Raw genomic sequence first — 26,541 nt, 5'->3', positions numbered from 1 at the left:
TCCAGAGGGTTTATCTTTTATTGAAAAAAAGAAATAGTTATCTCTATTAGGCCAGCCTGTAAAAACAAGTGCTAAGCTTATCAAAGTTCCTAACATTTCTTAATCATATTATAGTAAGTAATAGTTTAAAGCAAACCTGGTTTCAGGTTACTGTATTAACACTGCTTATAGGGATTTTCATTTAATCCTAAATCACTCACTCACACACACACACAGAGAAATCTCACTTAATCTTCTTATGAGACTTCCATTCAGAGAAATATGGTTTGTTTATCACAGTAAGGCATTTTTATAGAAAAATATCAGTCTTACCTTACTCTAAATCTCTTCTGTCTTAATCGTGTAATTATTATCTAGATAACCGATTGGTTCTTAATTGTGAGATAATCAAAGAGGTGCAATCAAAGAGAGCCGGTGTGGTGTAGTGGCTAAGAGCAGTGGTTTGGAGTGTTGGACTCTGATTTGGAGAACCGGGTTTGATTCCCTGCTCCTACACACAAAGCCAGCTGGGTGACCTTGGGCAAGTTACAGCTCTGTTAGAGCTCTCTCAGCCCCACCTACCTCATAGGGTGTCTGTTGTGGGGAGGGGAAGGGAAGGTGATTGTAAGCCAGTTTGAGTCTCCCTTAAGTGGTAGAGAAAGTCGGCATATAAAAACCAACCTTCTTCATCTAAGAATATGTCTGGTATGTCTCATTATGTTTTCTGAAGCATGACACGAGGGCCAAACAACTCTTAATCTCTATTGAAAGGCAATAAATCTATTTTTTTCTGTACCTGTTTCAATTAGCTGTCAAAGATAAAAGTAAACCTTATGCAACCAGACTCCACCAACAGGTGGACCTTGCATGAGTTCATAGACTTCAGGAAAACATGCGTGATCAGCAAGCAAGGTGGTGATATAAGGAAAATAGCTGCTACATGACTAGTGGCTGCTCCCCAAGGTGCCAGGCAGAGGTTCCCCCCCACTGTGCTTCCCTTTTAATTGGAAAGTACCAGCGATTTAAACTGATGACCTTCTGCAAGCAAAGCACAGCTCCTTCCAAGTTGGCTACCCACTCGATGACCAGCCGCTTGCCTTAGGGGAGTGCGGTGCTCAGGCTGGTCATCGGGTTATGCGTAGTACAAATCTACAGAAGGCATTTGAGCAGCGTGCAGAAGGGAAGCACCAGAGCATGCAGTGTGAGAAGACTGCAGTGCCGTGCCTCAGGATATGAGCCCATGTGGGTACAGCAAGCCTGGCACAGCTGACTTGTAGCTCATGTCTCCTACCCATTTTTTGTCGTTCCAGGTGGCCTGGCAAGGGTCTGGAGGGAACGAGAAGTTTTTCTTTGACAATGAAAATGTAAGTTGGCCTGGGCACCCCTGAGACTGTGTGGAACAACCAGCCTCTTCACCTCGCGCAGCTTTGCCTCTGGGAACAGAAGTGGTTTTTCTTTGTAGACCTTGAAGGGCTGTCATATAGAGGAGGGTTCCGGGTTGTTTTCTGTCGGACCAGAACCAATGGGTTTAAATTAAATCAAAAAAGTTTCCGTCTAGACATTAGGAAGAATTTTCTGTTAGAGCAGTTCCTCAGTGGAACAGGCTTCCTCGGGAGGTGGTAAGCACTCCTTCCCTGGAGGTTTTTAAGAAGAGGTTGGATAGCCATCTGTCAGCAATGCTGATCCTATAACCTTAAGCAGATGATGAGAGGGAGGGCATCTTGACCATCTTCTGGACATGGAGTGGGGGTCACTGGGGAGGTAGTTGTGAGTTTCCTGCATTGTGCAGGGGGTTGGACTAGATGACCCCGGTGGTCCCTTCCAACTCTATGATTCTATGACCTCCTTTCTGCAGGGGAAGCCACACTGTTAGGGATGAAGGCCTGTGGGATCTCTCCGCAGCACGAGGCCCCCAGTGCAGTGTCCTGCAACTAGAGCAAGCCTCGTGCTTTGAAAGATACCTCCCTGCCTCCCCCACTGTGGCTCCTGCAGTGACAGCCCTCTCGGTCTCTCCCCTTGCTCCAGGTCTGCATGATCTTCAACGCAGGGGAACTGACTCTGGTGGAGTACGGCAGCAATGAGATCCTGGGCTCTGTGCGCACCGAGTTTATGAACCCCCATCTCATCAGGTGGGCAGCGAAGCCCTCTTTTTTTCCCTTGCTGGAACCTCCGCAGGCAGAAAGGTAAACCGGGCTCGCTCGCCCTGTCTTGTGACCCCCATCTCTTCTGTGTCCCAGCGTCCGCATCAATGAAAGGAGGCAGCGGGGAATGGAAGAGAACAAACGGCTGGCCTATCTGGTGGACATCAAGACGATAGCAACGGGTGAGTGAGGGCCCCTTTCTTCACTCGAGGCCCCCACTCCACCCCTTTAACCTAGCTCCTGAGCCATGTGGCTTTCCTCTGCCTTCCCCAGTGGACCTTTTGGGTGGCTACAACATTGGTACCATCAGCCACGACGGCAAGATTGACTGGCTGGAGCTCAACGAGACAGGCCACAAGTTGCTCTTCCGGGACAAGAAGATGAGGGTAAGGGCACGGAGGAAGGGGAGGGACGAAGGCAGTGAGGATGAGGGTGGGAAGAAGGCAGTAGAGGGCCCGCCTCACCTTCTCAGGTATTCCCAATACTTTTTTCTTTCCCCTCCCCCTTTTTACCTCCAGCTGCAGCTGTATGACATTGAGGGAGCCACCAAGACCACCATCCTGAGCTACTGCTCCTATGTGCAGTGGGTCCCAGGGAGCGACGTGGTGGTGGCCCAGAACCGAAACAGCCTCTGCGTGTGGTATAACATCGACACCCCAGAGCGGGTGACCATGTTCCCCATGAAGGTAAAAAGTTTGGAACTGATTAGTTGAGATTTTTTTGTTTTAGAGTTTTTTAATGGATGTATTGTGCCTATTGGCTGTTTTGTGACCTGCCCTGAGCCTGGCTTCAGCTGGGGAGGGTGAGATAGAAATTGAAAATAGTAAATAAATAAATAAATAAACTGTCCTCTACTTGGAGGTTCTTGTGGCTGCCACTAGGCTGCCAGTGTCAAGTACCTGGACTCTGGCTTAGTGCCATACCAGAGTCCTCCCTCTCTGCCGCCAGAGGAAGGAAAGTTTGGCAAAGCTGCTGGGTGTCCCTCAGCTGGTGGAGAGGAAAGCAAGGAGGGTTCAACGAGGGCTGAGTGGTGTCCGGCCCTCCCCTACTTGCAGAGTGGGCAAACGGCACAGCTGAACTAAGGGTTTTGACTCCTGGCAGGGTGACATTGTGGACCTGGAAAGAAGCAATGGGAAGACAGAGGTGATTGTGACCGAAGGGGTGAACACTGTGTCCTATACCCTGGACGAAGGGCTGATAGAGTTTGGCACGGCAATTGATGATGGCGATTACCACAGGTAAGGGAGGAAGAAGAGTTTTTATATGCCAACTTTCTCTACCACTTAAGGAAGAATCAAACTGGTTTATGCTCACCTTCACTTCCCCTCCCCACAACAGACATCCTGTGAGGTAGGTGGGGCTGAGGGAGCTCTAAGAGAGCTGTGACTAGCCCCGATCACCCAGCTGGCTTAATGTGCAGGAGTGGGGAAACCAACCCGGTTCTCCAGATTAGAGTCCGCCACTCCAAACCCTCACTCTTAACCACTACACGACGCTGGCTGGAGGAAGAAGCAGGACAGGCAGGCATTCCTCAGTAGGAGGGAAGGGAAGGAACCAGCAACCCCCTTGCAGAGCTTTATCCATTCCTGCAAGTGAGGCTCTGAAGACATCCCACAGAGGCCTTCTCTTTCAAGCCAGGACTTTACAGAAACCTCTCCCCCCCCCCCGCACTCCTGTGCCCCGCCTTGGGAGAGGCTGTGGACCCTACTTTCTTTTGCTTTGCTCCCAGGGCTGTTGCCTTCCTAGAGACACTGGAGATGTCCGCAGAGACAGAGGCCATGTGGAAGACGCTGAGCCGGCTGGCGCTGGAAGCCAAGCAGCTGCACATTGCTGAAAGGTGTGCTGGGGGTGGTGGTGTTGACTAGTCCATAGAAACATCTGGGGTCCCTTTGTATCCTGATGACAGTGCTTGTGCAATCAACGCTGTCAGATTCCTCTTGCCTTGGTCTGCCACAATAAGAATCTTTATTAGGACCAAACTCTGTACATCCATGACCCCATGGGATCCATGACCCTTTAAAAAACAACCACAGGCAATGTAATTGAGCCTGGGGCCATGGGGCTAGGCAGGGGCTTCCCTGGCTGCTTTTTAAAGGTTGAGCTACATGTTAGAAGATCGAGTCACAGATCCTTAATGTCACATATACTTTGGACCTCCAAAGGACTGCCTTTGCTTGCGAGCAAGCTGGCCTAGTTACTGCAGTGGAGTTCCAGCCTTTCCTTCTCCTTCCACAGGTGTTTTGCTGCCCTCGGGCACGTGTCCAAGGCCCGATTCCTCCACCAGACCAATGAGATTGCTGACCAGGTGGCTAAAGAATATGTGAGTAGGGCGAAGGCCTGTGTCTGTTTGTTCCCCTGCATGCATACCTCCCTCCTCTCCTTTTCGGATACCAAGGAGGGAGCCTCACCTGCATCCGCATGGAGAGGTGCCGTGGCTCAGTAGCAGAGCATCTGCTTGGCATGCAGAATCCCCAACATCTCCAGTTAAAAGGATCAAGTTGTAGGTAATGCAGAAGACCTCAGCCTGAGACCCTGGAGAGCCTCTGCCAGTCAGAGTAGATAACACTGATGGGCCAATGGTCTGGTTCAGTATAAGGCAGCTTTGTGTGTGTGTGTGTGTGTGTGTGTGTGTGTGTGTGTGTGTGTGTGTGTTCACATCACACCTGGATTCTTACTCGGGCTTTGGACCCCTGTCATGTCTGAGCAGATGCTCTATGCAGGGTGGTGACTACATCATAGCAGTTAAAAGCCCTGCTGCCTTACTGGCCAGATAGGGTGGAAGGCATGCATTCCTGCTTCATGCCTCCAGGAGCCCCCGTCTGCTCCCTGTCTGACTGGAGATTGCCTCATTTCCTTTCAGGGAGGGGATGGCACAGACTATTACCAGGTGCGGGTCCGCCTGGCCATGCTGGAAAAGAACTACAAGCTGGCGGAGATGATCTTACTTGAGCAGGTGAGGCCAGGAGCCAGGCTCCCTTGAAGCCAGCCCACCCCGCCTGCCCCTCTGAGTCCCTCCCTGCACCTAATACTTTTTACCATCATCTAGAATGCTGTGGAGGAAGCCATGGAGATGTACCAAGAGCTGCACATGTGGGACGAATGCATCACGGTGGCAGAGGCCAAAGTAAGGCAAAGGGTGGAGTAGAAGGGCTTGCCCTGGTCAGTCACTTTGGGTGGAGATCATGGCTCTCTGTCCCAGCCAGCTCACAGCAGAGCAGAGCTCGCAAGGGTGGCTGGCCATCCTAGGCGCCTCCCCTTTATGTCTGTCTTCCCCTTTCCCCCAGAGCCATCCTGCCCTGGAGAAACTGCGCCGGGGGTATTATGAGTGGCTGTTGCAGACGCAGCAGGAGGAGCGGGCCGCCGAAGTGCACGAGAGCCAAGGGGACCTGCAAGCGGCCGTCGGCCTCTACTTGAAGGCAGGGCTGCCGGCCAAAGCTGCACGGCTGGCCATGGGCCGAGAGGAGCTGCTGGGCAGCGCTGACCTCGTCAACCGCATTGCCACGGCTCTTATCCGAGGAGAGCTCTTTGAGCAGGTGAGGCTTCCGACTGGGGCAGAACTGGAGGTGTAAAAGGGTGGGGGAGTAATGCACGAAAAGGAATTGCTGGGCAACATCAGCCTCAGCATCTGCATTGCCATGGCTGTTATATGGGGGGGCACAGAGGTGGGCATCTGCCCTCCCTCTTCATCTAGCCTCTATTACTCATCTCACCTCTGTTGTCCTGGGACCCGCAGATGGCAACCACCAGGCTTTGGAGCTGTCCCTGCACACTTTGGCAGGGTTGCCAAATTCTTCCAGCACGCCCAGAGTTAATGTCACTTCAGGCTGATGTATTGTAGAAAGACCCAACTCTTCACCCCCAGAGCAAGAAAGAAACAGTGTGCATTTATGCAAGAACAGGTTGGGGACTAGGGTCAGGGGGGAGTAGAAAGCACCAAACACAGAAAGAAAGACTGGAAAATATCTGAACGTGCATCCCTACGAAAGACTGAAATCCTTCAGATAAGGTAAAATTGTTTGAAAGAAAAATAATGGATCTTATAAAATATCAGTCGCTACACAAGTACAACAAAAATGTTCAGCCACGAAACCAAATAATAAAACACAAAACCGTGCATGTGGAAATGGCAGGCTTCCCGAAGTTCCCAGTCACTGGCGGCAAGGAACCCTCCTCTATCAAGGACCCCTCCCCACAAAAAATGAGATGTCTGATCTGGTCTTACTCTGTTGAGGGAGAACGTGGGTTGCTAAAACTGTAAATGAAGGCAAGATAAAATGAAAAAGTTTTGCAGGAAGGTTCCTGCTAATCTTCCCATTATGTGCAGGATTGCAGCCCCCTGTCTTTTCATCTCAGGGGTCCAGGGCTAGGCTTGTGCAGGAGACTGATGAGAGAGCCCCATTTCTTCAGTTAATTAGCAAGGCAAGAGAACTGCAGACAGGGATGGCGTTCGCTCCAGAAGTTCCGGTTTCTGGTTCATTTTGTCTTTCAAGTTAATCTCTCCTTGTCCCTCCTGAGTAGGCTTGACTGGTAGCAGGGAACTCGGCAGGCCTGGTCGGCCGTTGGGGTGTCCCCTTCTCTGGATACGCAGCCTTCCTTTCTCACACTGGGGAGCCAGTGTGGTGTAGTGCTTAAAAGCAGTGGACTCTAATCTGGAGAACTGGTTTGATTCCCCACTCTTCCACGTGAAGCCTGTTGACCTTGGGCAAGTCACAGTTCTCTCAGAACTCTCTCAGCCCACGCAGGGTTGCCATAAGGCATACAGGGTTGCCATAAGTGAGCTGTGACTTGATGGCACTTTCCACACCAAATCCATGCTGAGGTCTCTCCTTAAGTGATTTTGGGGAGGGGCCGTGGCTCAGTGGTAGAGCATCTGCTTGGCATGCAGAAGATCCCAGGTTCAGTCCCCGGCATCTCCAGTTAAAGGGACTAGGTGAGTAGGTGATGTGAAAGACCCCTGCCCGACCCTGGAGAGCCGCTGCTGGTCTGAATAGATAATACTGACTTTGAGGGACCCTGGGTCTGATTCAGTATATGGCAACTTCATGTATTCTCCTCACTTGCTCTTGAGGGCTCTGGGGCTGGGGTGGTCATTGATGTGGTTTCCCCAAATGTAAAGAGGCCTGAATGGCACTCGCGCATCAGAACCGCTGGGGTCAGAATTATGGTTTCCTGGCCGAGGGCAAAGTGGCTTGGGGTGCAGCAGGGTTCCTCCGAACCCCAGGAACCAAAAGGTCATGTGACAGAAAACATCATGATTCAGGCCACTGCAGGCTTTTTCTACAATGGTAAAAAAAAAAGTCTGTCACCTGTCTTTGAAAGGGGGGCTGATATTGCACTCTGGTCAGTTTCTTTTGGGATGGGGTTTCAGTGACGGCCCCTCTTCTATCTGTTTCTCAGGCCGGGGAGCTCTTTGAGAAGACTCGGAACTCCCAGAGGGCACTGGAGTGTTACCGCAAGGGCAACTCTTTCTTGAAAGGTATTGCACTGGGCAGGGGAGGCTTCTCCCCAATTCCTGACTTGGCTAAATTTTAGCCTCATGAATCCCGTTTTGCACTAATGTCGGCCTCTTTCCCCAACCCTGTCTGCCACTCCATTCCTTGAGACCCTTGTCCTGGGCCTGACCCAGATCACAGCTGAAACATCCCTCCAGAATCCAAGGAAGAGCAAGCGGGCCGGCGTTCTTCCTTCCCCACCCCCACCCCACCCCCACTCTTAGTCATTTCTTGTGTCTTTCCTCCATGCAGCAGTGGAGCTGGCTCGCTTGGTTTTCCCAGCAGAAGTTGTGAAACTGGAGGAGGGCTGGGGGGACCATCTGGTGCAGCAGAAGCAGCTGGACGCAGCCATCAACCACTATATCGAGGCCAGGTAAAGGCACGAGGACCCTGACCTGGATGGCCCAGGCTAGCCTAATCTCATCAGATCTGGGAAGCTAAGCAAGGTCGGCCCTGGTTAGTATTTGGATGGGGGACCACCAGAGAATACCAGGATCGCTATGCAGAGGAAGGCAACAGCAGACCACCTTCTCTTGCCTTGAAAACCCTAAAGGGTCGCCATAAATCTGGTGCAACTCTACGGCACTTGACACACACACACAAGCACTGGGAAGGCGCCCTTGTTACAGTCAGCTGTGCTGTGCACTGTGGGGCTTTGCCATTGTGGGTGGGTGGGCACTGTCCCCTGCGCCTTGTCAAAGTATTTATTAGGGTCCACGACCAGCAAATACAGCAAAAGCCCCCTGCTCCTTCTCTGTCCTCCTGAAGACCTTCAGGATCTGGCTGCAGCCCCCAAGAGCCTTGCCCTAAGAAACATGTCCTCCTACTCAAATACAAAGCCTTTATTGGCATTAGCAATACAAACAGTAGCGTCTGCATAGACACAAAACACAATTTCTGATCATAAAATGTAGCCCTAAAACAGTTTTACGTGCAAAAAGCCCTAAGATCAGAGCCCTAAGATCGCCTCATGAATTACACAAACTTTGATGCACTTTAATTGCCCTCTGTAAGAGTCTTGCCGCCACATCAATTATTAGTGGCTCCTGCGCGTTCATAAGGAGAGGGGCCTTAATACTTACAGGTAGCCATTCTCTGTCCGCAAATATTGGGTCTAGTAACTGAAGCCGACCTCTGACATACAGTGGGCAGTTGAATGGGACGTGGGGGACTGATTGTCCCCCTGCTCCAGGTGTGCCGTCAAGGCCATCGAGGCAGCCATCGGGGCCCGGCAGTGGAAGAAGGCCATTTACATCCTGGACACTCAGGACAAGAAGACGGGAGCCAAGTACTACCCCAAAATAGCCCAGCACTACGCAGCCCTGCAGGAATACGAGGTGAGGCCCTCCCTCCCTTCCCCCAGACCCCCAAGCACCAAACGGGCGGCAGGTGCGGATGGGTCACCTGGCACTTGTCTCCCCAGATAGCCGAGGAGGTGTACCTCAAAGGAGACCACATAAAGGATGCCATCGACATGTACACGCAGGCTGGGCACTGGGAACAGGCACATAAGGTGAGACCCATTCCTCTCACACGCACACATAGCAGTGACTTGGGCAGACACCAGCCACTTCAGATTTATGTCCTTTCGGTTGTTGGTCCCCACTGAACGATGCAGGCTGGTCATTAAAAGGGGACTCGCCATTAAAATTAGCTACACTGTCACCAGTTAATGAACTCACAGGCCCCGATGGAGGTGTGCCTTGCCCTGCAGGGGACTCTCCTATGGAGGGTTTGCTGTGCAATCTCACTGGGCTGGACAGAGGGACAGAGGGGAGCTCCCACTGCTCTCAGCTGTATAGGGTGAACTCTTAGCTTTTTAAAAAACAAACCAACCCAAAGCTAGTTGGTCTGTCCTGCATCTCTTGCCACACTGAGAGAAATGGGTGGGGATAATTCTGACCCTTGAGCCCCGTGGCGCCGAGTGGTAAGCTGCAGTACTGCAGTCCAAGCTCTGCTCACAACCTGAGTTCGATCCCGACAGAAGTCTGTTTCAGGTAACTGGCTCAAGGTTGACTCAGCCTTCCATCCTTCTGAGGTCGGTAAAATGAGTACCCAGCTTGCTGGGGGTAAAGTTTCTCTTTCCTCTTTCTTTCCTTTTTCAAGCTCCCATGACCCACAGGTCTTGAGCAGTTAATGGAGAGGATGGGGTGGGGGGTAAAGTGTAGACAACTGGGGAAGGCAATGGCAAACCACCCCGTAAATATAGTCTGCCTAGTAAACGTCAGGATGTGACGTCACCCCACAGGTCAGCAATGATCCGGTACTTGCACAGGGGGACTACCTTTACCTAATTTAGGCCCTGCTTTTTGAGGGCATGGGGAGATCACCTTGACCTGAGACCTGTATCTCCCTGCAGCTGGCATCCAGGTGCATGAGACCTGAGGACGTGTCTGTGCTGTACATCACGCAGGCCCAGGAGATGGAGCGGCAAGGGAAGTACAAGGAGGCTGAGAGGTGAGTGGCGTCGCCTGTTTGAGCTGGAACTCCATTCAGCTTGGATTGTGGGGGAGGCCTGAGGCTGCCCTGGCAGCAGAAGCCCTTCCGGCTTGGAGCTGGCCTGCGTCCTCCAGCGGTTGACTGGAGCAGAAGGCAGCTGCCTCTGCACAGGGCTAGGGGCCACGCTCTCCCACATGATCTGGGGCCATCCTCTCAACGCCGCACCTTCCCCAGGCTGTACATCACAGTCGACGAACCGGACTTGGCCATCAGCATGTACAAGAAGTGTAAGATGTATGACGAGATGCTCCGCCTGCTAGCCAAGTACCACAAGGACCTGTTGAGTGATACCCACCTCCACCTTGGCAAGGTCAGTGCTCGGGAGAGGGCTTAAGGGGGGGGGGCGAGGTGAGCAGGCCTGACAACGGGCTGGATTCTGGTTTCAGGAGCTGGAAGCTGACAGCCACCTGCAGGAGGCGGAGTATCATTACCTGGAAGCCAAGGAATGGAAGGCCGCCGTGAACATGTACCGGTTGAATAACATGTGGGATGAGGCCTACAGGGTAAGGGAAGCTCCCAGCATGCACTGCGGTAACAACAATAGAGATTGTTCTAGGAAGTATACCAGCTGAGCCACACATGGGTGGCTGTGTCATGTACTGTACCCTTGGCTGCCCAAATGAGGAGTGGCCTGCGGGTGGTCACATCTTCCCCCCCACCCCGATTTGGTGTTTACTTACTTGGCATATTTATTCACCGCTTTTCTCCCTGAAGAAGCCTAAAGTAGCTTATAACAATAATATAAAGACTCAATCCAAAATACAATAAATGAAATACATACTTTTTTATATAAAGCAAGAATAGTTACGTCCTGGGCAGGTCCTGTATCCAATGGATCAAGGTTACGGGGTGCCAGCAGGAGCACTTTGGTTCTTGCCCTTGGAATCGCACCTCTGGCCACACCCAGACTTTATTCCTGGGGACAGGAAGCACAAGCAAAAGAGGTTTAACTTGAGAGCTTGCAGCTGGCAGCACTGACTTCCCTCCATGCTGAAGGACTCATCCGCTGACTGCATCTTGGGGAGGACATTCCTTGATGGGGGGTGGGGGAGCTGCTGCAGAGTGTCGCCCCACACTCAGCCCTCCCCATCTTTGGTCCGAGGCAGGTGGCCAAAACGCATGGCGGGGCGAACTCCCACAAGCACGTGGCCTTTTTATGGGCAAAGAGCCTGGGCGGAGAGGCTGCCGTCAAGCTCCTGAACAAATTTGGACTCCTGGAAATGGCCATCGACCATGCGGCTGACAACAAGTGAGTGTGGGGTGGAGAGTGTTTTGTGTTCCAGCCTGTGCTTGTCCATTGGCATGCCTCTCCCTTCTGGGCACAAGGCAGGATCACAGAGTGCCTTGTTCCAGGCACAGGCCCAGAATGCCCCAAACAAGCGGGGGCTGCCTGTGGCCTCCCACAATGCACTGGGCTTCTATAGGGTTCTGCTACCACCTGCCAGGATGGTAGCCTCCGTGGCCGTACCCTCCTTGGCGCCCGTATTCATCTAAGAGTTGTGGAGCACCCTTTACCCTCTGGTAGAGTCAGGTTATGCTCTTACCCTCCTGCCACCTCCTTTTCCTCCGCAGCATGTTTGACTTCGCCTTTGAGCTGGCTCGACTCTCGCTCAAGCAGAAGCTGCCTGAGATTCATTTCAAATATGGCTCCTTCTTGGAAGACGAGGTAGGAGTGTTGGCGTGGCTTTGGAAGCAGGCGGGTGGGATGCCTGCAGTAACTGCCCTGCCACTCCCCTGTGCCTGTCTGTCTTCCGTTGAGTAGGGCAAGTTTGAAGAGGCAGAAGTGGAGTTTGTGAAGGCCGGGAAGCCCAAAGAAGCAGTCCTGATGTAAGTGTCCCCTTCCCACTCCCCACAACAGTCACCCCAGCTTCTCTCCAGGATCAGAGGAACATGCCGAATATATTAGGTGCTATGGAACACAGGCAGGATAATGCTGCTGCAGTCTTGTTTGTGGGCTTCCTAGAGACCCCTGGTTGGCCACTGTGAACAGACTGCTGGACTTGATGGACCTTGGTCTGATCCAGCATGGCCTTTCTTACGTTCTCCTGACTTCTCTACTTCCTTGCCCCCCCCCCCCATTTCTGGCCTCATTTGGCTGCGTCCACTGGGAGAGGGCCTTCTAACCTCTTAGGATCCCCTTGGCTGTTTGATTCTCTCTTTTCATGCCTGTACAACCGTCTCCACTCCACCCCATTCCATTGCACTCCTCTAGGTACGCTCATGCCCAGAATTGGGCTGCTGCCCAGCGGGTGGCTGAGGCCCACGACCCAGAAAGCGTGGTCATTGTGTTGGTTGGCCAGGCTGATGCTGCCTTCAAGCAAAAGGAGTTCCAGAAAGCGGAGGCCTTGTTGCTGCGAGCTCAACGCCTCGACCTGGCTGTGAAGCATTACAGGGTGGGAGAACCCCACATGTGACCTCTCTGCTTTTTCAAGGGGGCAGTGGGGCGCCAGGACTGACTCTGCTACCCCGGATGGGCACATCAGGGTATTGTGTGGAGACCCAAGCAGCCCCCTCCCCAGGCCGCTCATTATTCTTGGGCAGGGACAGGCTCCTTTCGCAGGGCGTCCACGAAGGGTTCCCATAGAAATAAAAGGACAGTTCCCAGCATGTGGTGTGTGCCAGATTAAATCTGTGCAAGCTGAAAGGCCGGTGACACAGGCAGGAGTGACAGTTTCTCTTGATGATGGGAGCGCTAAACAGGGAGCAGCGGAAGGAAAGGGATCTTGCAGAAGATGCACCAACACATTGTGCGCCTCTGCAGCCCTGTCACTCAAGTTGTGCCCATCGCGCTGGCCTGCTTTTGCTGATGGCCATCGGTGCGGGGGTTGGCATGCCCCCCATGTAGATTGTGCAGAACTGACATAACAAATGGTGACACAAGGTTGTCACCGAAGCACCACAAGAATTTCCTGGCACTGAAGAATAACCCCTCATATGGGTGGTTTTGAGATTCTTCTGCAGCGTATTGAGCAAAGGGGGCGACTGGGTCTTGAGCAATCTCTCTCCTTATGAAGGCACTCATGGTCATAATCCTGTACTTGCTTCACACCCCCAGGAAGCAGGCATGTGGGCCGATGCCCTACGGGTCTGTAAGGAGTATCTTCCAGGGGATCTGGAGGCCTTGCAGGAGGCATATGAAAGAGAGGTGGCAAAGAAGGGTCCCAGGTAAGCAATCCTCTGGGAAGTAAGGCCTGGAAGTGGGTATCCTGGCATGCAGAGGAGGGTCTGTGGTCCCAGTCACCGGCCTCTGCGATCCACCAGACCATCACGTTTTTGAACGAAGAGCTTTCCAGCTCCTCATACAAACACTGGGATTATCCCAACCATGCTCACCCCATCCCCGTTCCTAGCAGAGTAAGGCTCTGTGGTTAGGGGAGGGGAGGGACGCACAATCTATTGGAGGCCCCAAATGCTAATGCACCTCTCTCCAGACACTTACCCAGACTTTGTTGGCTGGCAGGGGCATTGAGGGGATCCTGGAGCAAGCCCGTGAGTGGGAGCAGGTGGGCGAGTACTCCCGAGCTGTAGACTGTTACCTGAAGGTGCGTGACCCAGGCAACAATGCCCGGATGGAGAAGTGCTGGATGAAGGTAAGGGACCACTGTGGATCCACTGTGGAGCTGTTTTAGGGTTATTCTAAGGCAGCCGGTTAGGAGGCAGGATCTGCTCAGATGCGCATGCAAGATCATTTGAATCAATTGCCCCCGAAGAGTTTGAGGTCGCTTCTCTCTTCCCCCCTTGGCCAGGGCCTTGTAAGCTGTACATCCCTGTGCTGCCTTCCAAGGGAATACTCGCCCAGGGAAACCAGGCAACGGTAGGTCATCATGGCATCCTCTCCCACTCTGGCTTCATGGCTTTGAATCTTCATCTCTTGGTAGGCGGCAGAGCTTTCCATCAAATTCCTCGGCCAGCCCCGGAGCATTGAGGTGATGCGGACCGTGGGACCCCAGCTGGTTGGCATTGGCAAGTTTAACGTGGTAAGCTGGTTTTGGGGGTGCAACTCACTGAGCGGGACCGGAGAATTGCACTTCAGATCCAACACCTGCATGCGCACACCCACCTTTCACCCATGTGGAAGGAGCAAGGTATCTTGCTGATTCCTCGCCCATCTTCAGGCAGCCGAGCTCTACCTCAATCTGGATATGATCAAGGAAGCCATCGATGCCTTCATGGAGGGGGAAGAGTGGAACAAAGCCAAGCGGGTGGCCAAGGAGCTCGACCCCAGGTAAGTTCCCTTGCTGTTGAAGCTGCCTTCGACTGTCGTAACAGTGGCTCTTGTAATGCCTGATATTCTCTCCTGTGACTGGCAGCAGCTCTTCAGGGTCTCGGGCAGAGCACAGTCTTATCCAGCTCCACTCTTGTAACTGGGATGCCAGGGGACCAGACTGGGGACTTTAGGCAAAGCACCTGGTCTAACACTGAGCTGTGGCTTCTTGGTACTAACTGTCTTAAGAAAGACAAGAAGAAGAAGAGTTGGTTTTTATATGCCGACTTTCTCTACCACTTAAGGAAGAACCAAACCAGCTTACAATCACCTTCCCTTCCCCTCCCCACAACAGACACCCTGTGAGGTAGATGGGGCTGAGAGAGCTCGAAGAGCTATGACTAGCCCAAGGTCACCCAGCTGGCTTCATGCATAGGAGTGGGGAAACCAACGTGGTTCACCAGATTAGCGTCTGCCGCTCATGTGGAGGAATGGGGATTCAAACCCGCTTCTCCAGATTAGAGTCCACTGCTCTTAACCACTACACCACACTGGCTCTCGACTCCAGTATGTAGGGCTCTCGATAAGAATGTAGAGGTAGAATTGTGTGTGTGGCTGTGTGCCTTGCAAGCCCTTAAGGACTTAATTGAGGTGGGGTGCCTACCCCTTTTCTGATACCACTGGGGCTGTGTTGGGGAGGCTGTTCGGCTCTGGGCCCCTGAGGATGACATTCTCTGCCAAGCTACAAAAGAAAGACAGACCCTTCCTCTGTGGCAGGTACGAGGAGTACGTGGACCAGCACTACAAGGAGTACCTCAAGGACCAGGGCAAAGTGGAATCGGTGAGAGCGAACCCCAAGAGGGAGGAGGAAAAAGGGCACAGACGGATCATTTGCTGTTTAAATTGTTATGTTTGGGTATCGGTTCAGATCGACATGTATCATGTTACCCCAAAAGGCCCTGCTTTAAAAAATAATAATAATAATTAGCAAGCATTTAAAATTGCATTTTAAACAACACATGAAAGCTGCTGCCACTCCATTAAAGATCAATGATGAAAACTTTTATAAGACCAGTGTATGGTTTGCTGGATAAGCTCAAGCCAGCAAGCTGTGTTGCGAAGGAAGGAAGAGGGGCAATGGGATCCATGAATGGCAACTGATAGCTGGACTCTTCTTGGGTTTTGGGGAGGAGTCCTGAAGCAAGGCCTAAATGACAGAGCAAAGGGTGACCTTGGCATCCTCTTCGAGTTGGCCTGAGAGGGCAGGCCTTGGTTTACAGTTTAGGAGGCTCAAATTGACACTTTGTACTAGAAACGGCCTTCTTCTGGTGATGCTGGCTATCTGTGCGAGAGCTCTCTTTCCTCTTTGACAGCTGGTGGGAGTCGATGTCATGGCTGCCCTCGACATGTATGTGGAGAGAGAACAGTGGGAAAAGTGCCTGGAGACAGCCGCCAAGCAGGTAGCCACGGGATGCCCCGTCCCTCTGACCCTTGCCGTGTCCCCTCCGTACCCCAAATCAGCATGAGCCCAGGCCGCTTGCTTTTTTATCCAGGCATCAAAAAAAAGCTGGCCGCACGTCCCCTCTGCAGCAAGACCAACCTCAGCTTTCCTAAACGCAAGGGCACCTGAAAATGGTGGGTGCCTCTTAGCTCAGTGGAACCAAGATGTTCAAGAGTGACTGGCTGTGTTGAGCCAATCCCCCTTTCTTCCACGGAAACAATTAGTTCTGCCAAGTGGAATAAAACCAGTGGAATTTGGTGATTGTGGGAGTTGTAAAGTGCCTTGATAAGGCAAAGGTTAGCAAAAAATATGGCTCATGTGGGAATGATTCCTTGAACGCAAACTGAACCCGCACTTTGCTTTCTAGCTGCAGGATGAATCAGTGGCCGCTGTACTGGGAGGGCCTCAGCTCCCCTCTCCGGTGTCCTGCCTGTCAAAGCTCTGGACCCTAAACTCTTGGCCAGTCGTGGCAGTTGGGGATTAGTTTGGGACAGGGGTTTGGTTAAGGGTACAAGCCACAAACGAGGCGGTTGCTGTCAGGTGCAGCTGGCCCTCGAGTGACCAGCCCTTTCTCCCAGGGGAAGGGACAGGATGCGCGCCTGCTGTCCAGCACCCCCCTTGTCCCTTTCCTCCCCAGAGCCTTAGACAGGTAATAACCACAAGGAACTTTCCAGCCTTCTGCTTGTACTTGCAGAATTACAAGGTGTTGCACAAGTACGTGGCCCTTTACGCCACCCACCTCATCCGGGAGGGAAGGTGGGACAAAGCCCTGAGCCTCTATGTCCAGCACGGTGCGCCTGCCAATTCCCAGGTAAGGGATGCCGTCAGGGCCAGAGGGGGTCTGAACTGCTGGTCTGTTGGGAGCCCTTTGCCTTCTCAGATCTGTCTATCCAGACTCTTCTCCCGTCCCCTCCCCCTGTAGAACTTCAACATTTACAAACGGCTCTTTGTGGAAATGGTGAACGTAGCCAGCATGAACATTCCTGAGGCCTATCGCAGCTGGGCCGACCTGCGGGACGTGCTCTTCAACCTGGTGAGTGCCGCAGGACTTTGGCAGGCTCCTGGTAGCTGGGGAGGGTTCTGGGTTCTGGTGGGTAGAGGAGCACCATCAGTGTGAGGCCCTCCCGGAGACTCCTCTGGAGCGCCAGCTTCTGGCCACTTCACCGCCAAGCTGCAGCCACCTGTTTTGGACGCTCGCCCTTGAGCAGCTCTGCAAGGAGATCAGCGCTAGTGAGAGAGCCTCTTTTTTCCAGTATTCCCTTGGCTTCAGCCAGCATTCACAATACAGGAAGGGCCTGGCAAGGAAAATCTGGTTCTAATTCAGAGAAGTCCTCTACAGGATAGGAGTGCCTCTGTTGAAATGGCCTCGCTTCAGCCAGCTGTTAAGGGAGTCTTTTCCCCCCTCTCTTTGTTAACCCATTCCATGATCAAGATACAAGGTTTCCTTGCAGTAGAACAATGGTGTGATAAAATGATCTTCACATTTCCCAGGGTCACACATGAACACACATGAAGCTGCCTTATAGTGAATCAGACCCTTGCTCCATCAAAGTCAGTCTTGTCTACTCAGACCGGCAGTGGCTCTCCAGGGTCTCAGGCAGAGGTCTTTCACATCACCTACTTGCCTGGTTCTTTTAACTGGAGATGTCGGGAATTGATCCTGGGATCTTCTGCATGCCAAGCAGATGCTCTACCACTGAGCCACAAAGGCCCTCCCCTATGAAAGAGAAAGGTAACACTTCACCATCATCTCCTGCACCGCAGATGTGTGATTGTCTGGTCTGAAGGCTTCACCTCTGGGTTCTTCCTCAAATGCTGAGCTCTGAGGAAGTGAGGTCGTGATGGTATGAGTACCTGAGGTCTGTGTGTTTGATGACATTCGGTCTATGCAAAATAATGGATGGCATCCTAAATAAGTGAAGGTGCTTTTATACGGAGTCAGTGCAGTGGTCCCTCTGGCTCTACATTGTCCATCTTGACCGGCAGCAAAAGGCAGAGAAAGGCCTCTTTCCAGCACCTGAGATCCTTTAAACTGGAGGTGCTGCTACGGATTGGACTTGTGACCAGGTGCTCTGCCAGTGAATTGGGGCTCCTTCCCCATGCGACTGGCTAGAACCTGCCTGTTTCTGAAAAGCCATAATCTCCTGTCCTTTTGCATTTACTCTCTTTTCTTTAATCTGAAATGATGGCTGACTTCCAACACAGACACTGCTGGTTATAGACAGCAGCTTTGCTGTCCTGTCTCCCTTTCCCCCACAGTGCGAGAACCTGGTGAAGTCAAGCGAAGCCAACACGCCTGCTCACGAGGAGTTCGAGACCATGTTGCTTGTATCTCACTACTATGCCACAAGGGCTGCAGCCCAGAGCATCAAGCAGTTGGTGAGTGAATGAGGGCAGGCACGGGCCACAGCTGGCTGCTGCCTGTGGGACCATGTGGAATTACATGAGGGGGGCTTCAGCAGGAAGGAGGCAATCAGTAGAAACTGCCAATTTAGTCTGGATCCAGCCCTCCCCTGACAAGCCTACATCTAATGGGTACCAACTCTAAGCCTGCTTCTGTTCAGGACATGAGTGACTCACCCACCCACCGAGCACAATTGCTGTCAGGTAGGCAGGAACCAATCCTCTCGGGCACGCCAATGGGGATCCCTAGAGAGAAGCCAGCTTGGCAGGCTGTTTTGGACCCTTCCCCATTTAGGTCTGGCACAACCCCCACTTTGACCTTGGGTCTACTTTCATGTCTAGCCTTTTTGCAGCCATCAGATTACAAAGGCACCCCTGATAGAAAGCGCAGTCCAAAAGGACATTCTTGAATGAGTAAAACCATGAAAGAACTATCAGCCACATCTGGATTGCCCTGAGTTTCAAGGCTGGATATTGTCGAAGGCTTTCACGGTCAGAGTTCATCGGTTCTTGTAGGTTATCTGGGCTGTGTGACCGTGGTCTTGGTATTTTCTTTCCTGACGTTTCGCCAGCAGCTGTGGCCGGCATCTTCAGAGGAGTAACACTGAAGGACAGTGTCTCTCAGTGTCAAGTAGGAAGAGTAATAGGCTGGCTTTGACCGTTTCAAGGCTGGCTTTGACCATTTGCTCCCCAGATAGAGGAGTGCAGACAAGCTGCAGGGTTTGCCTTCTCCCCATTAGGGCTGCTGGACAAATCTCCTCCGCCATGCCGGAGCTTCACTTTCCATCTGATGAATTAAGCTTCACCGCTCTTTGATGTGCTTTTAACATCTTTTTAGACCAAATGGATGAGAATTCCCCTCCGTAGTCACTGCTGTTGCAGTCTGTTTCCTCTCTTGCAAATTGTCCGAGACGGGACCTCATTCAGATTGTCCAGGTTCTAACCCAGTTAACATCAGGCATTTTTAATGCCATCCCATTCAGAGGATGAAGCTGTTTCATTCTTGAGCAAGGAAGTAGGACATTCCGATCCCTGTCCTCCATGGGGAGATAATTTTTATCAGTTCTCTTTCCCCACATCTAAGAAGAGCGGTGGAAAGAACCAAGTCTCAAGTATTGTCCATTCCCCCCGCTTATCCTTTTTAAGCCTGTTCCTCCCCCCCCCCTCTGCTCACTCCTACAAAATGAGTCAGTCCTGTTCCTTCACATTCTGCTGGAAGACCTTGTCTGGAAGCCCTTGTGAGTTGTACCCTTTCTCAGGGCTAAGGGTTACCAAAGAAATTTCTGTGCTCTTGAGGGCAACTAGATCAAGTTGGGTGGATGGGGGGGTTTTACTCAAAGGGAGGACTTGCCTCCGAAAGAGAATGGGGAGGTGGAAGTCCATGGAGGACCAGAGCCAGGAGACCAATGCTGGGGCTCATAGGATGTTTGCCTCTCAGGACACTGTGGCAGCCAAGCTCTCCATCTCTTTGTTGCGTCACACGGAGATCATCCCTGCAGACAAGGCCTTCTATGAAGCTGGGATCGCAGCCAAGGTGAGAGGGGCTGTGGGGAACAGAGGCTGTGGAGCGCCCGAGTGCGTTCATGAAGGATGCTACAGGCTCAGTTTCCAGCACCTCCAGTTGAAACCAAGATGCGTAATGCTTGAGATCGAGGGAGCTGATGTGGCTCGAGGCTAGTTGAAATTGCGGCCGGCTCTTTGTGCTGGCTCCTGGAGCTCTTAAATGGCGCCAGAGCTGAAGGGCACAGCTGTTGACCAGCTTCAGGGTGGAATGCAGAGCCAAGGCTGGAGATAGCGTCTCTGTCCTGCACAGAGAGAGCACTGGGAATGCTGGGACAGCTACCACAGAAGCTCTAGCAGGAGGAGCCTTCCCAGTTCTATGATCTGGACGTGCGGCCGCACATGCCTCCGAACAGCTGCTCCATCCCAGAAGTTAGCATCATACCCCATTCCCAAGAAAGAACACCTCCCCGTCCCAGGGGTTGGATTGCTGCCTGCACACTTCCTGTTCAGTGCAGAGATGCCGCTGGCTGGCTGAGGACAGGCAGTGGTGGTATTGCAGAGGTATAAACAGAGAAAGGCCTGCCCTGTCGTGGGGGGTGTTTGGAGTCCATCTTCCACCAGCATCCTGTAGCCACTCCCATGTCCGATACTGTCATTGCCGGGTGCACATCGGACTCCCCCGCGGCTCACTGGAGTACCACCCCTGCTACTCCTGCAAGAAAGGCTCTGTCCTGGGAGGAGGACTTGGCCAGCTCTTTGCTTCATGGCAAGTTTCAGGTTCCGCTTGCCTGCCTCTTGTAACCGGCTGGCTTAGTGTTGCAGAAGCAAGAAGGGTGTTTTTCTGTTCTCTTGGCAAGGCATTGCAGTGTGACCAGGCCTTCGTAATCTCATCCTCAGTGGGATGCAGAGGCCCAAACTAGGTCACAGTGATCTGCCCCCCTGCCATGTCCTGCTCATGCCACCCTCTTTCTCTATCTCCGCCCCATCTCCAGGGAGTTGGCTGGGAGAACGTGGCATTTATCTTCCTGAACCGCTTCCTCGACCTGACTGATGTGAGTTTTGCCTGAAGACCCCAAGCCGGGCAGGGGTGGCTGAGTGGGACCGGGCGGGGTTACATTTCTCCTCACCCACTCATGTTCGTTCTTCCCAGGCCATTGAGGAAGGCTCCCTCGATGCTCTGGACCACTCCGACTTCCAAAATACGGACATCCCTTATGAGGTGCCGCTGCCTGCCAAGCAGCATGTGGCGGTGAGTCCCGCTGACATATTTACATCCAACCACACATTGGGGGCGGGGGAAAGGATGAGAGAAGAATGCTGTCTCTCAGGGCTGAGGCCTGGGAGGGAGGGATGTTCCTCGCCTGTCCCACTTGCATGCTGACGCCCCCACCCCAAAGTGTTCCCTCCCTGTTCCACCACTGTGCACGTGGTGCGTTCACTCTCGCTGAGAGGGCTTGCCTTCCCTGTGGCAGGAAGAGCAGCGGGAGGAGATCCGCGACTGGGTGCTCACGATGTCCATGGACCAGCGGCTGGAGCAGGTGCTGCCGCGGGATGAGCGAGACACCTACGAGGCCTCGCTAGTGGCAGTGAGCACAGGCGTGCGCTCCCTGCCCTGCCTTATCACAGGTGAGGAGAGGGGGGAGGGGAGGCAGCACTGAGGGTCGCAGGGTGGGCATTGCTGGAGCCAAAAGCAGTCTGGGAAGGGGCTCTCTTTGCCCTTGTTCTCCATCAGGCAGGCGGGCAGGCTGGTGCTGGACACACACCATTTCTGATGTTTCAACCCAAAACATGCCCATGAACTTCATCCTGCTTGGTCCTATTAAGCCAGAGTGGTGTAGCGGTTAAGAGCAGTGGTTTGGAACGGTGGACTCTGATCTGGAGAACCGAGTTTGATTCCCCACTCCTCCACATGAGTGGCGGGGGCTAATCTGGTGAACTGGATTTGTTTCCCGCTCCTCCACATGAAGCCAGCTGGGTGGCCTTGGGCTAGTCACAGCTCTCTCAGCCTCACCTACCTCACTGGGTGTCTGTTGTGGGGGGTGGGAAGGTGATTGTAAGCCAGTTTGATTCTTCCTTAAATGGTAGAGAAAGTCGGCATATAAAAACCAACTCTTCTTCTATTGTCACGTTCTCTTACATGCAGGAGTGCTGAATGACCAATCATTTAAAACATCAGGACTCATTAAAATATACAGCACATTTATTACATATACAGCATGTTTATTTGAGGGGGAAATACAAGCGCTTACAAAAAGTGCCCTTAGAAGAGGCAGTCCCCTTCTCTCTCAGGAGAAATGCCTCTCAGGAGAAATTGTGCCTTCTAAATGTGTGTGTATTGTTGCATTGGGCCAGGAAGCCTGCTCCGTCTTAGAAGAGGCATTCCCCCTTGTGAGAGAGCAGAGGGGATTCTACTTCTCAGGGGCACGCCCCTCAAGCAAAGAGACTTGAGCTGTTTCCCTCGGCAACTTGGGTACCTGCCTGTCTCCCCAGTAAGCTGAGTGCCTTATTTGACTTGTGCATGAAGATTTAATCAATTGAAGTGCACAGTTCTCCACTGGGATTACCTGTAACTGAGTGACAGCCCTACCCAGCAGATTATTTTGCACTAGATCGAAGTCCTTGCTAGAGACCCACTTTGGGGGCTCTATATGAGCTGCAGATGGAATAGAACATTTAAAAAACATAACCAGTTTTTCCAGGTGCTCATACCACATGAGTGGCGGAGGAGGCTCATCTGGTGAACTGGGTTTCTTTCCCCACTCCTACACACGAAGCCAGCTGGGTGACCTTGGGCTAGTCAGTTCTCTTCGAACTCTCTCAGCCCCACCTACCTCACAGGATGTCCATTGTGTGGAAGGGAAGGTGATTGTAAGCCGGGTTGAGTTTCCCTTAAGTGGTAGAGAAAGTCGGCATATAAAAAACAACTCTTCTCCTACTTCTACTCATCATCAGAGGAGGAAAAGAGGCTGGTTTCAGAGGATTTGCTTGTAGCTGCTAGGAGCTACCCCATTTCCCCTTTAGCTGCTGGCAGCTTTGACGATTGGCTCTCCAGCAAGCATACGTAGGGTTGCAGGCTGAGTGGTGTACCCAGCATAACCAACACACCAGGGAAGTCTTGCCTCTGTCCCAAGTGGAAAGGAGGGGAGGGAGACTTCTGCTTGGCTCCTGGCGGCCAGGCCTCTACCTCAGGCGCAGAAAGGGGGTGTCAGCAGCAGTCCTGAATCTCTCTTCCCCCTTTTCCAGGCTATCCCGTGCTGAGGAACAAAGTGGAATTCAAGCGGCCTGGCAAGCAGGCCAACAAGGATAGCTGGAACAAGTTTCTGATGGCCGTCAAGGTGAGGGTGGGTGGTGGGTGGGGAGGTGGGCAGGAAGGAAGGCTGCAGAAAGCAACGGAGCAGGGCAGGAAGGGGCAAGGCTCGGTCCCTGGGCTGCATTGTGGGGGCCCTACCTGGCCAGCGCTTATTCGCCCCTTCTTTTTGTCTTGCCCTCCCTTGCAGATGTCACACAGTCCCGCCTGCCAGGATGTCCTCAAGTTCATCAACCAGTGGTGCGGGGGGCTCCCCTCCGCCAGCTTCTCCTTCCAGTGAGCCGGAGTCTCCTGCTCCGCCCCCGCCACAGGCTGTTCCCTTCCAGGAAGGGGCCCCTCCCTAGCTATTTATTCTCCATTCATTAAACATATATTCTCTGTACAGCTCTGGTTCCTGTCTTTTGCGGCCCCTGCCCAGCTTTCCCTGGCTTCCAAGTTTCCGTCTTCTTCAAATATTACTGGTGGCCCCTGATCATACTTGTCACTCTTCTCTGCACCTGCTCGATAGCTGGGCGGGGCTTGATGTGAGCAGGCCCAGAGACTTGGCCGCACCTTGAAATGCAAACAGTGGCAGTCAGGAGGGTCTGGCAGCTGCTGCCTGGGGAACCACTCCTGGCAGAAGACCTGCTAGGCCAGGTGTGGTGCATGCGGGAAGGAGGCCCTACAAGGAAGCAAAGTCTAGGCAGGAGGAGGAGGTTCCAGGGCAGCTTCCAGGCTGAGAACGGGCACTCCCCAGACAGCGATGGGAGAGATTCCAGGACACCAGGATAGCCACAATGCCTGTAACAATGCTCTAGGAAAACCAGACAGGAGGTGGTCATCGGCGCAGCCAGATGTAAATGCCCCTCCTACCGAGACACAGCTGGAGGGACAGGCTCCCCCACAGGCTCAGTTGCTGCAGCACAGGCAGCCCCCAGCCCCATCCCTTCTTTTCACCACCATCTCTGCTCTCAAAAAGTGCTTGTTTGTGGGTAGCTGTCTCAGGCCTTCCCATAATACGATATACTTGCTCCTGTGTTGGCCATACAAACATGAAGCTGCCCTATACTGAATCAGACCCTTGGTCCATCAAAGTCAGTATTGTGTACTCAGACCAGCAGCGGCTGTCTGGCAGAGGTCTTTCACATCACCTACTTGCCTAGTCCCTTTAACTGGAGATGCCGGGGATTGAACTTGAGACCTCCCCATAAGAAGCATCTGTCTTAACATGCAGACCACCTGGCCATTTGTTCTCTGCCTCTTTGGATGCCACTGATTTTTAACCTATGAGGGAAGGGAGCAACCTTAAATTCTTCTCCCCGCTCACTCACCAAAAAACCAGAGACCACAGCAATGACATTGGCCACGGCATACTCAGACGTGATGGTGTGGTGTGGTCGGGCTACGTGGCGCAGGACAGAGCCGTGGACAATGGCGCCCAGCACCAAATTCAAGTGGCCGATCACCACCAGTGAGATGCCGCTGCTCAGCCACTGGAGCTCAAGGCCTACATCTGCAACAGTCCAGGAGGGGAGCGATGCCGGTTAGGGGGAGGACCAGGATTTTTGGGAAGAAGGCAGGGGGCAGAGGGGCTGCAGTAACGCCTGGGAACATCAGGATGTACCAAGAGCTTCCAAGATCACATCCGGAACCCCAACAGGTTCCCTGGCCTGGTTGTTACTGCTGTTTCCCTAGTGCCATTTCCCTGATCAAAAGTCCCCAAAAGGCCTTATGGGGAAGGGCTGTGGCTCAGTGGCAGAGCATCTACTTGGCATGTAGAAGGTCCCAGGTTCAATCCCTCCAGTTAAAGGGACGAGGCAAGTAGGGGATGTGAAAGACCCCTGCCTGAGACAATACTGACTTTGATGGACCAAGGGTCTGATTCAGTATAAGGCAGCTTCAGAAGAGAGAAAATGTCTCTATAACCTGCCCAGGGACAAAAGAAAGCAGTTTTGGGGGATGCAATCAGAGAAGACCTCAGCAATTGGCCCGGGAAACTTGGAAGGGGGGTGGATCAAGTTGCAGCAACTTGCAGCCCCAGTGGTATCAGAAAAGGGGTATGCACTCCACCTCAATGAAGTCCTTAAGGGCTTGCAAGGCACACAGCCACATACACAATTCTACCTCTGCCTTCTTGTTGAGAGCCCTACATACTGGAGTCGAGAGCCAGTGTGGTGTAGTGGTTAAAAGTGGTGGTTTGGAGCGGTGGACTCTAATCTGGAGAATAGGGTTTGAGCCCCATTCCTCCACATGAGCAGCGGACGCTAATCTGGTGAACTTCTACACATGAAGCCAACTGGGTGACCTTGGGCTAGTCAGTCCTCAGAACTCTCTCAGCCCCGCCTACCTCACAAGGTGTGTGTTGTGGGGAGAAGGGAAGAAGACTGTAAGCAGGTTTGATTCTCCTTTAAAAAGGTAGAGAAAGCATATAAAAACCAACTCTTCTATTTGAAAGGCTGTCACTTAGAGGAGGGCAGGGAGCTGTTCCTGTTGGCCACAGAAGATAGGACTCGCTGTAAATTACAGGCGGAAAGGTACTGGCTGGATATTAGGGAATTTTTTTTTTTACAGTGAGTAGTTCAGCAGTGGAATGGGCTGCCTAGGAAGGTGGTGAGCTCTCCCTCATTGGCAGTCCTTAAGTAGTGGCTGGACAAACACTTGTCAGGGATGCTCTAAGCTGATCCTGGATTGAGCAGGGGGTTGGACTAGATGGCCTGTTGGGCCCCTTGCAACTTTACAATTCTATGAAAAATCCACAGTTCCATTAAAAAGCACACACTTTTCTTGATGCTAAGATGGACTTAAGTGGTGGCGACGCCTAGGGAAGCAAGCACCAGAAGAAGAGGGTAGGAGTTGACTACCATGTACGCTCCTTTTCTCTCAAGCAAATCTACTTGGAGTTACTAAAGGTTTCTGGACTCCTCTTGGTACTATGAAGGGGCATCTAGACTGTCCCTCAGCCCTCCTGTGTCCTTTCCCCTTCAACACAAACTGCACAATATACACCCCTCCCTGTCATAGGCCTGCAGAACTGCCCTGGCCTTCTTCTGGACACTCCCCACACCTGGAAGCTCACTGGGCTGAACCTGGGCAACTTGCTTTCTCTCAGCCCAGCTGATCTCACAGAGTTGTTGCAAGGATAAAAGAGAAGGCAGGGAGGAGGACATAAAACTACTGGGAGATATCTGGCGGGGGTGGGGGGGGAATGGCAAAGAAGTTGTTGGCATCAAAACATCTAGAACTGGAAGCTGAAATTCTATTGTCGCTGCAGGGTAGCCTTGGGAGGAGAGCAATGGATTAAGCCGAAGTGCCATCACGCCAGCCCCCTTCCCCAGCCCCCTTCCCAAGTTCTAGGCAAGGGCAAGCCAGTCACAAACAAGTTCCAGGCTTATTTACAAAACAGTTTATTAAAAATAGGAACAGAAATGACACTTGGAGAGGCTCCAGCATAGGAAAAGGGAGGGAGGGCACATTTCACTGCCCAGCAGAGGAGGGGGAGGGGAGGAGGAGAGAGGGCCCAGCTTGCAGGAACC

At 52.6% G+C, this 26,541-nt stretch overlaps 1 protein-coding gene across 1 annotated transcript in view; it reads left to right on the top strand.

Moving 5' to 3' along the window:
* Positions 1-23,411, top strand: part of IFT172 (intraflagellar transport 172) — a 32,277-nt gene extending 8,866 nt beyond the window's left edge. Inside the window, exons 12-48 of the mRNA XM_056852954.1 lie at positions 1,290-1,343; positions 2,005-2,108; positions 2,217-2,302; positions 2,394-2,506; positions 2,639-2,806; positions 3,222-3,358; positions 3,850-3,957; positions 4,356-4,440; positions 4,981-5,073; positions 5,167-5,244; positions 5,405-5,653; positions 7,518-7,596; positions 7,865-7,985; positions 8,805-8,949; positions 9,036-9,125; positions 9,972-10,069; positions 10,286-10,421; positions 10,498-10,614; positions 11,218-11,360; positions 11,684-11,777; positions 11,874-11,938; positions 12,324-12,504; positions 13,167-13,276; positions 13,572-13,701; positions 13,990-14,088; positions 14,227-14,336; positions 15,093-15,156; positions 15,689-15,775; positions 16,511-16,627; positions 16,739-16,849; positions 18,076-18,195; positions 19,658-19,753; positions 20,715-20,774; positions 20,873-20,971; positions 21,195-21,348; positions 22,966-23,057; positions 23,220-23,411. Coding sequence (XP_056708932.1) covers positions 1,290-1,343; positions 2,005-2,108; positions 2,217-2,302; positions 2,394-2,506; positions 2,639-2,806; positions 3,222-3,358; positions 3,850-3,957; positions 4,356-4,440; positions 4,981-5,073; positions 5,167-5,244; positions 5,405-5,653; positions 7,518-7,596; positions 7,865-7,985; positions 8,805-8,949; positions 9,036-9,125; positions 9,972-10,069; positions 10,286-10,421; positions 10,498-10,614; positions 11,218-11,360; positions 11,684-11,777; positions 11,874-11,938; positions 12,324-12,504; positions 13,167-13,276; positions 13,572-13,701; positions 13,990-14,088; positions 14,227-14,336; positions 15,093-15,156; positions 15,689-15,775; positions 16,511-16,627; positions 16,739-16,849; positions 18,076-18,195; positions 19,658-19,753; positions 20,715-20,774; positions 20,873-20,971; positions 21,195-21,348; positions 22,966-23,057; positions 23,220-23,309 — 4,083 coding nt within the window. The 3' untranslated portion in view covers positions 23,310-23,411. The remainder of the gene's footprint in view (positions 1-1,289; positions 1,344-2,004; positions 2,109-2,216; positions 2,303-2,393; positions 2,507-2,638; positions 2,807-3,221; positions 3,359-3,849; positions 3,958-4,355; positions 4,441-4,980; positions 5,074-5,166; positions 5,245-5,404; positions 5,654-7,517; positions 7,597-7,864; positions 7,986-8,804; positions 8,950-9,035; positions 9,126-9,971; positions 10,070-10,285; positions 10,422-10,497; positions 10,615-11,217; positions 11,361-11,683; positions 11,778-11,873; positions 11,939-12,323; positions 12,505-13,166; positions 13,277-13,571; positions 13,702-13,989; positions 14,089-14,226; positions 14,337-15,092; positions 15,157-15,688; positions 15,776-16,510; positions 16,628-16,738; positions 16,850-18,075; positions 18,196-19,657; positions 19,754-20,714; positions 20,775-20,872; positions 20,972-21,194; positions 21,349-22,965; positions 23,058-23,219) is intronic.
* Positions 23,412-26,541: the final 3,130 nt, after the last annotated feature.

The sequence above is a fragment of the Euleptes europaea genome, chromosome 7, assembly GCF_029931775.1.
Source record: "Euleptes europaea isolate rEulEur1 chromosome 7, rEulEur1.hap1, whole genome shotgun sequence".
Classification (NCBI taxonomy): Eukaryota; Metazoa; Chordata; class Lepidosauria; order Squamata; family Sphaerodactylidae; genus Euleptes; species Euleptes europaea.
The sequence above is the reverse complement of the archived record's forward strand: the minus strand, read 5'-3'. Positions and strand labels throughout refer to the sequence as shown.